Below are 10,000 nucleotides of genomic sequence, written 5' to 3'. Positions count from 1 at the left end.
CAGCCAGCACAACCTCATGAAGGGTTTTGTGACCTTATATCCCTTATGATTTCTCTCTCTCTCTCTCTCTCTCTCTCTCTCTCTCTCTCTCTCTCTCTCTCTCTCTCTCTCTCTCTCTCTGTAGTGTTTATGCATCACTTTCCCACAGGTGAGCTGTAACAGAAAAGTGAACGCCTTTAAGTCCAAGCTATCCAGATCAATCCATCTAAACTTGTTATCCCTCACAAAACACCAATGCCGAAATCTCTGGAACATATTTCATAAGCCATGTCCCCCTGGTGTATGCCGAAGCTCAAAAGGATCTTTACATAACTGCACATGCAGGTTTTGACCTCGTGTTCAAAAGAGGTCGTTTCTGAGCTTTGATAAGACCAGGGGTGTAGTGTGCACTGAGAAGGGGTGGGGGGGGTGTATGTGGCTGGCTATGATGAATGTTCTCATATCTCCATGCATTGTGCCGATACATTAATCCACAAGTCTGGTGCTGCTGATAGCTTCTTGTGCATCTCCACTCCAAAAAGAACTCGAATCCGGTTTCCAAGCCCCGGCGTTAAATTATGCATGGCGGTGGGGGTCACAGGGAGATGAACGGCAGAAGCAGGGACGGTAAAAGGGTTCCGACGATGGAAGTGCACTTGGTGGGACTGCTCTAGAATTTTTTTTTCTCCCTGTTGATGTAGTTGGTGGTGTTGTTGTCGCTGTTTGGCTGTCTAAGCAGAGGGTAAATATCTGACATTGAATTGAAGGGTATTGTCTGCATGTGGTGATTTTGAATGTGGTTTTAATGTGCCAATCATGCATCCAAGGATTTACAGTAATCAAAGCACAATACACATTATTTTTTTGAGAAGATTGATTTTCATGAGCAATTGATACCCTTTGGAAGAAGATAAAAAGAAATAGTTCCTGTGTTCAGCAAGAGAAAAAAATAGTACGAAAATGTATGTTAATAGAAAAACTACATTGTCCTGGTGCAGCTTTTCTCAAGCTTAATTTCCCAGCAACACTGAGAACATTGTTAAAGTTCTGTTCATACGGTCAGTTCTTCGGCTCCACCACTATAGGCCTTTTCCATGGTGTTTTTCACCATCGTCTCTTTCGAATCTGACACATGACTGACAGGAGAAGGAAAAAGACACATCTGGAACTGGGGTCTGGAGGCAGCGATTGGTTCATTTCCTATAAAATTAGGGCTGCTTTTCAGAGCCAAGCTATTCCCTTGAGCAGATGCCTATTTCTAGAACTATCCAGGGGGGTCAAGGTTTGGTCAGTGAAGGAGAAAAATAGAGCCCTGCTTTTGAACAAGGCTTTAAAACCACTTTGGACCGCCACAGCTCTCTCCCCAACCACAACCGCCTGTGAGGAAGAAAGGCCCACACAGTCTGGCCAAAACACTATTGCACACCACAAACGAAGAACTGCCGTTTTGGTGGGACTTTTTTTTACCAACCTGGCATTGTTGAGAGGGTTTTGTGTTTCCCAATATATTGAACTCCACACATGTCCAGCCCCTGCTCGAATCCCTACCGCCAGCGCCACTTGCCAAGTATGTGGCCTTGTGGTCGACCACTGTTACGCGGTGTCTGTTAGCCAGGCTGTTAGGCTCTTCAGTGGTGCAGAGAGGCATGCAACACGACATGTAGCACGGCTCGTTTAGGACTCTCTAACACGAGACACGAAACTCAATCCGGCCTCCCGTGAGCATGCAGACCCCGCACACACAACACACACAGGATTGCCTTTTTATAGGATTGCATGTCACGTACACTGAGGTGTACTGGCCTACATAGTCAAGGCAACACACGTCTGGCAGTCTGCAGCTTCGCCACATTTGGAACAAGCACGTTCGAGGCAGGGAGGCTTGTCATTGGAGCGGGCGCAATCTGGAATTGCCTGGGCCCTGTGTGTGTGTGTGTGTGTGTGTGTGTGTGTGTGTGTGTGTGTGTGTGTGTGTGTGTGTGTGTGTGTGTGTGTGTGTGTGTGTGTGTGTGTGTGTGTGTGTGTGCCTGAAGAGACTGTTTTATTTTTTTTTCTGTTTTGGAAGCGCAAATGGGGACATCAGCGGCACTTTCGACGGCCAGGAATGCTGAACACATGCCACGCTGTCTGATTAATTCCTCGAAAAAGTCAACAGATGGTAATGCTCGGGAAGTGTCGCGGCAATTAGAGTGTCAATCAACTTTGCTTCAACCTTGCTGTCAACTCGTCACTGTGCATTTGTATCCGGAGGGGGCTGTGCTGTGTGCAGTCACTGTAACCAAAATGTCTGCTCACTCACCTGATAATGGAGTCATATGATCCCCAGATGTATGCATGCCGGGAAGACGTGGCAGAACGGAAGTCTCAGTGCTTGCGTTCATCAGTGTATCTGGTGGGAGTGGTGTTTGGTGTTGGTGTGTGTGTGCGTGCGTGCGTGCGTGCGTGCGTACGTGTGTGTGTACGTGTGTGTGTACGTGCGTGCGTGCGTGAGAGCATGCGTGTGTCTCTGTCTGTGTGTGTAGTTGTATGATTGTGTGATTGTGCGATGGTGTGTTTCTGTGAAGACTTCCCAATTCCTATTACAAGGTTATTGTAATTCAAGAGGGAAAAGTTTGTTATTCTAATCCTTTGATTTAAATCCTGCATGTCTTTTTCTTCGTGTCAATCCAGGTGCTTACCAATTAGTCTCTCTCTTTTACAGAGTATCATGTCTGATTCATTGGCCACAGTTTCTACAGAAGTTCTCCTTTTTGACTTACTTAACTGCACAATTGGTGACATTTTACTGACAAAAAAGAAAGAGTTTGACAGTTGGCAATTTCCTCTCCTCCACACTTCTCAGAAGTACCTGAGCTGTCTGTCTCCATTCCTAATGTCTCTTCTCTTCCTCCCACTGTTGCCGTGCAGCACAAGGGAAGACGCTTGAGTCCCTCATTATTTTCTCTGGTGACATTCACCTCAGACTAATTCTGCTGAGGACTCGTTTTCAATTCACTACAGACACTGGCGGGCTAGTTGTACAAGCTCCACAGGCATTTGGCATTTGCCTGTCTTGAAGAGCACGATTTGTTCAGGCATTGTTATCTGATACCTATTGCATTGACAGCGACAAAGACTCAGGTTGCTTGCCGACCTTCGTTCAGAGGCCTTCAACATTCTTTCAAAGAATGGCCCGTTGCATCTGTTGTCCATACTGTCAAACAGAAATTCATACTCCGGAGATCTGAAATGTTGTAAATCGGTAATGAAACATTTCTGGAAAATTTCAAAGGCGAAATAGTTTTTTGAAGCCTCTTTCTAAAGTTCCTGGTTGAAAGGCTTAATTCTGTTTGACACCGTTGCCTTAGTATTCTGTTCGAAGACTTACTCAATCTTGCCACTTTGAGTTCAAAACAAACCACGAACTAGCTTGTTTCATGTCCTTCATTGCCATCTTTTAAAATAAAACAGACAAACCCCCCCAACCCACCACCCACACCCACACCCACACACACACCACCACCACCACCACCACCACCACCACCACTGCCGCCACTCTCCAACTCAGTCCTCCCTAGCATGCGAAGCATTGGCATTCTGAGGCTGGAGAAAGCGTGGGGGCTTTTTTAAATCACCTCACCTTGGCAAAGCAGTGCCCTTTCCGCTAATGAATCCCCGGGGAACAGAGAGCTTCATCTTTACGAGCTCATAAACGACCCGGGAGAATCTCGATAACCATTTATGCCCGCTGTATAAACAGCTGTAATTGGCCATTCGGCTTGACGGCTCGAGCCTGTAGTCTCCAACTCGGCCGCCACCGGCACAGCCTGTAAATCAGGCAGGTGTGGGCTTCGGCTTTAGCGTTTCAGAGATGCCAAACAGTGGCAGCGGTTACACAAAGCCTGGAAATCACACGGAAAAGCCCCGCTGTGGCCACGGGGGGATGGTGACAGGGATTTGAAGGCCGGCGAGCAACAGTGAGACATCACACGGCACACAGTAGCAGTAGGCCGACATCCAGCCAGCCTGGGCGATGGGGACCTAGCGAGGCTCGGCCCAGAAGTGCCGCTCTTTCTCTCGCCCTCTTTCTCTCTTTCTCTCTTTCTCTCTCTCCCACTCTCTCTCTCTCTCTCTCTCTCTCTCTCTCTCTCTCTCTCTCTCTCTCTCTCTCTCTCTCTCTTTCTCTCTCTGTCTCTGTCACCTATCTCTCTCTCTTCCCACTATCTGTCTCTGTCACCTCTCTCTCCCTCTCTCTCTCTCTCTCTCTCTCTCTCTCTCTCTCTCTCTCTCTCTCTCTCCTTCTCTCCCTCTCGCTCTCCCTCCGGTTCCCCTCCCCTGCCGGGCCACAGTGGCCACCCTGCTGCTCGCGAGGCTGGGCCTGACGGGCCGTAATGAGGCTGAGCGCATGCAGCAGGAGAAAGGGAGCCAGACGACGCAGCGAGAGGGAGCGGCCATCTCCCAGCGGATCGGTGGCAGCCCCGCACGCCCCAACATCTATTGTCACCACCACGGGGAGAGAGCTGTGATCCAGACATCATCTATCATACAGCCGTCTGCACCGGCAGTCAATGCCCCTGATTAATGGCTGCAGCTGAGCCATGGCCGTTTGAGGCCATGATTGAGGTCCCTCTCTTCCTCCCTTTTGTAATTTTCATTAAAGCCAAACTATAGATCAGATCATAAGCACCAGGGTCATGAATCCTGAGTGCGAAGGAAACTTCTCTCGATAACAGGGAGAGATGGGTTGGATCATGGCAGTTTTCCTCCTATGTGCTGGCGCCATGCATGTATCATCGATGGAGTATGGGCTGGGGTGGACTTTATTATTGTCGTTGAGAGCATTGTTCTCCATGATTGAGGACATTTTTGTGTTTCTTTATTCATGTTCATAATTCAAGTAGAGCTTGCCAAGCTTAGAAAACAAAACCTTAATATATTATTCAGGGCATCGGGCTATGGAGTGAGGAGAGAGAAAAAAAAGCATATTTGTTTTTAAAATGGTTATTAACTAATGGGGCCTTTGAGTATTATAAACAATAATATGAAGGCATGTGTAAGCACCATTTATGGAGGCTAATGAAAATGAATATCATGTCATGTCTCATAAAATCAGTCATTATTAAAGCAAGCAAAGTGTCATTGGCTTAATTATGTGGGATATTTGAGCAACATGATGCGTATGAAAAACTCTTGAAAATCTACTTAAATGAAGACTGTATTGTACTTCAACAATGAAGCCATGGAAATGACTAACATCCCTTCAAGCATGCAAGACGCCCACACAAAAGCACACATACACATGGACGCACACGCACACATGCATACACACGCATGCATGCACATACTTACACACGTGCATGCACGCACGCACACACAGTGCACACATGAGCTCATAGATACACCTACATTTTTTGCAGTCACCTTAAATATGCATTCAAGGCACACACCTCTTAACACAGCCAGCGCCTGTTTTCGAGTCTCAGCCATCTGATTTGGGTGGCTGATAGTCGCCTGGATAAGGAGGCTCTCTTGTTTCTCTTTATCTGGTGCTGAAGGGAGGCAGGCGAGGCGAGGCGAGGCGAGACGGAGAGGCTTGTCTCTGTGCTGTTACCGGCTGCCTGGGTGTCAGCACCAGAGCCTGCCTGTCTGAGAGAGAGGGGGGACCCTGGCCTGCAGGCCACCTCCTTTCCAGCAGTATGGCGGCAGTGAGTGAGAGTTGGTCGCTCGCTCGCTCAGCTAGGCGAACCCAGGGCCGGCCTAAGCCAAATTTCATCCGGGTCCCCCCCATACCCGATATATAGTGTGGCTGTTTCCTGAGAAAGAAATATGACGAGGGAAACTAGAGGACAATTAATTTCTTCCTGGAACTTCGCTGCTCACGGGGGGCCCTGGTGGCTTGGGGGCCCTAAGCCACCGCATAGTTCGCTTATGCCTCGGGCCGGCCCTGGGCGAAACCACACTGTGCACGCTGGAAGAAACGCCTCCCCAGAGTAACGGAGAAACGTCCACCACATTTCACCAGCGTTTGTGATTAATGTGTTTTTAATGGATGGGGCTTTTCCTCGGACCCGGTGATTTAGATCTGCAACATGTGGGTATAAATCATTGTATCATCGCCACCACTGCGTGCTGCTGGAAATCAAGGGGTTCAAAGCCTACTCAGGACAATTTTTTTTTTTGGAAGATGTTGAGAGAGTTTGTGTGTGTGTGTGTGAGAGAGAGAGAGAGAGAGAGAGAGAGAGAGAGAGAGAGAGAGAGAGAGAAAGAGTGGGTGTAAAGAGTGGGTGTAAAGAGAGGTGGAAGTGGTTTTAAGTCATACTCGTATCCAGCTCCCTGCCTGCTCTACTATTAATGACCTGAAACAGAAAAAAAAAAATAAAAAACGAAACCCCGTGAACTGAGAAATGAGTACAAGGCTTTTCTCTGGCACACAGAAAGTGGCTTTGGAGCCATTTAAACTAAATGTATGGACTGTTGGTGTGTGTGTGTAACTGCTGGAGCAGCTATGTGGGCTTGAAAGATGCATGTGTGTGCATTAGCTTCTGTGTGTGATTGCGAGGACTCGTCTGTGTGTTTTGTACGCCCTCGTCTACGCGATGCGCTGCGCATTCTGTCAGTTCTCGTTTGTGGCGAGGACACAACAAGGCATGATTCTCTGTGATGGTGCCCGGATTTGATGCCAGATCCTTACAATATCGCCGCTTCCTTAGACAAAGGGGAAAACAAAACGAAAGCCTGCAGCAGGTGAATGAGAGGCGTCACACAGAGAGGATCTATTTTGTTTTTGTTTACAATTCCGCACGTTGCTCCGCCTATCCTGTGGGACGGAAAGACAGAGGTGGGGAGAGAGAGAGAGAGAGAGAGAGAGAGAGAGAGTCATTGGAAGGGAGGATGTGAGAAGAAGGGGAGGAGGGAAAGGGCTCTTTGATCCCTCGGAGCACGAGCATTCCACTGTTTAACATTCCGCCACATTTTCTGGGAGGCTGTTCTGTTCCCCCCCCCCCTTTCCTCTCTTCTTGTCTCACTTTCAATCATTCTCTCTCTCTTTCTGCTTCCCTCTCTTCCTCCTTCCCTGTATCTATCTATCTCTCTGTGTGTATTCGTGTTCTTTTCCAACAACAGCATAATTTGAGGCTGTGTTTGAACAAACGCATTGATTGGTAAACTGCTCGGTGCCGGCACGTATCAGAGTGCCTATTGATGAGGTGGGGTTTTTTTTTTCGAAAGCCGTTGGACTTGCCTGGATCCATCCTTCACTGCGGGGCATAAACACGTCAGACTGGCCTGCGCTCCCGAGGAACCCTCACAAGCTTTAGCCTCCAAAAAAGAGAAATGGCTCCTGGACGTGGCGGGCAGCGGCAAAGAGCTTTTCCTCCCGGCACGACACTCCTCGTAGCCAGTCAGCCCCCAGTAGCCCCCTTTAATAAATGAGCGAGTCCATCACGGAGTGATTGTAACTGTAATGTAATCACTCACAGCTGTAAAATAAAACGCCAGAACTGTATATAGAACGGGGTTAGAGGCAGGGACGGCCACAAGATTTATTGGGCCTAGTAATGTGCGCAAAGTGCCATTTTTCCAGGGCAGACATGTTATTTTGACATCTTCAAAAAAGAGGTTAAACCAGGGAAATATGCAGAGTTGCTCGTTGCTTAACTCAATTTGCGATCAATTTTTTTAGGGGGGGGAATAGGCTTTTTAATACGACACCTCCTCAGACAGAGCTGTGCTCTAAATCGAAAACTCATTTGGAAAATGAATGAGTCAATTTATTCGCCACAGTTTCAACATGAGGGAAAGCCACTGAATGAATATAACACGTGACTCGGGTGTGAGCGTGAGCAGTGAGCAGTGAGACCGGGAGTTGTGTGTTAAAAAAGTGGCCGGGTTAAGGGACGAGCCCCCATCCCACACCTGAAAGCCCACACAGGCTGTCCTTGTCAAGCCCGTTGAAGAGTGTGAGGCGAGGTGCTCCCTGGCTGAGGAGGAATGCACCTTGCTGGTAGTTTATCTTGTAAAAGTGTGTACGGTACGGCAGATGGACAGCCGGGAACCGGAGCAGGAGCAGGTGGTCTAAAGGCCAGCTCTTCTGGGTGAGCACACAGGACAGTAGGGCCAGGCCTGCGGAGGGCGAGAGAGAGGGGAGGCCATTCTGCAGGCCAGAGAGCCCTCGCTCGCTGACAGTCCTGTCTCATTCCTCAACGTGTGAGTGCTTTCTCGTGTTTCCCCGGTGTGAACTTCTAATGGCACACACACTCCTGCTCCACGCCTGTAATACTAACCCGGGAGAGTGTATTTATTGAGCAGCCCAACTCGGGGGAAGAGGTGGACAATGTATTTTTGATGCGCCCATTTTGCTGGTGTGATTTTAATGCATGAGGCTCACGTTTCATCTCCCGGACCAAATTAGCAATTGAGAATGCTAAAGAAAAATGGAAATTGTAGTGCAGCCAACCCCTTCCAACCCCCCCACCCCCCACCCCCACCCACCCCTCTCCTCCCTCACCCCCCTTTTCTCTCTTTCTCTCTCTCTCTCTCTCCCTCTCTCTCTCCTGATATAACAGCAAACAGCACATTTCTTCATCTGAAATGGTTTTTGTTCACAGGCAATGTCTCGGAGGATGTACATATATTTTTTTGTTTTCAGCTTTAGCCGTCTCTCACTCTCCTCCCCTTCCGCCTCGCGTTCTCCTTCTCTTCTCTGCCATCCTCTCACTCTGTCTTCCTCATTCTATCAGTTTTCCCCATAGTACCAAACAGACAATAGTCAGAAAAAATAGGATGTAGCTGCATGGAAAATTCACTTATCACTAAGCTCCAATTGCTGGGATTATTTATGACACACAGGCCTTGAGAATATAGAGAATGATTTTTTTTCTGACTTGTAGAAAGCAATTAATTTGGGGGGACGTATCTCACAGACTGGATTTAACTCTCATTTACGTACGTTGGGCTTAAATGTCTTGTGAAAGCCTAGCGTAATCACCTAAAGGTTTTTCGGACCAAAATCTTTTTCTCAGCCGGGATAGAGGCTCTGATTGAACCTTTTCATTTTCGCCATCACTGCAGCGTCGCGGCCTTTAAGTCTCCACATGAAACCATGGACTCCAGCTACACCAAAGTGCTCCATTTTGCCAAGAGCCTTTTCCACTTCCCCCCCACATTTGACCTACTTAGGAATTAATTTTTTGTGGGTCTCGCCTCAGCTCCCTCGCTTGTAAACAGCCATGTGGGTATGGCTGAAAGTCTCTTGAAGTGCTTTCTTCCCCTCCATCCAAATGTGCCAACCCACTCCTTCCACCACCTGGTTCACTTCCAGATCACTAACCAACTCTCTCTCTCTCTCTCTCTCTCTCTCTCTCTCTCTCTCTCTCTCTCTCTCTCTCTCTCTCTCTCTCTCTCTCTCTCTCTCTCTCTCTCTCTCTCTCTTTCTCCACCCCTCCTTCTTTCTGCACCTCTCTCTCTCTCTCTCCATCCCTCAACCACTCTCTCTCTCTCCATCCCCCCAACGTCTCTCTCTCTCTTCACCCTCCTTCCTTCTGCACCTCTCTCTCTCTCTCTCTCTCTCTCTCTCTCTCTCTCTCTCTCTCTCTCTCCATCTCTCCAACCCCAGGTTTTGGCATGGAGAATACACTGTGGCAGTCGCCATCAACGACTACTTGGACGTCTACTGCCCGTACTACGACAGCCCTCAGCCGCACAGCCGCATGGAGCGCTACATCCTCTTCATGGTGAACCACGACGGCTACGCCACCTGCGAGCACCGCATGCGGGGCTTCAAGCGCTGGGAGTGCAACCGGCCGCAGAGCCCCGATGGCCCCCTGCGCTTCTCGGAGAAGTTCCAGCTCTTCACGCCATTCTCCCTGGGCTTCGAGTTCCGCCCGGGGCACGAATACTACTACATCTGTGAGTCACCACGTTAGTACGGACAGAGTTGGTAGTGGGCGTACTATACTGAGTGCCCCACTGCACACCCAGGTTCTCACGCGAGGAGCAGGACCAAAGAAACTATGGCTATAGATTAGTGTTTCTCAACGGGGGC

General features: G+C 48.7%; 1 protein-coding gene across 1 annotated transcript in view; it reads left to right on the top strand.

The window, feature by feature from the left end:
* efna2a (ephrin-A2a) overlaps nucleotides 1–10,000 on the top strand; it is a 45,699-nt gene that overhangs the window by 31,122 nt on the left and 4,577 nt on the right. Inside the window, exon 2 of the mRNA XM_063220292.1 lies at nucleotides 9,572–9,864. Within this exon, the coding sequence (XP_063076362.1) occupies nucleotides 9,572–9,864 (293 nt within the window). The remainder of the gene's footprint in view (nucleotides 1–9,571; nucleotides 9,865–10,000) is intronic.

The sequence above is a fragment of the Engraulis encrasicolus genome, chromosome 16 (genome assembly GCF_034702125.1).
Source record: "Engraulis encrasicolus isolate BLACKSEA-1 chromosome 16, IST_EnEncr_1.0, whole genome shotgun sequence".
Taxonomy (NCBI): Eukaryota; Metazoa; Chordata; class Actinopteri; order Clupeiformes; family Engraulidae; genus Engraulis; species Engraulis encrasicolus.
The sequence above is the reverse complement of the archived record's forward strand: the minus strand, read 5'-3'. Positions and strand labels throughout refer to the sequence as shown.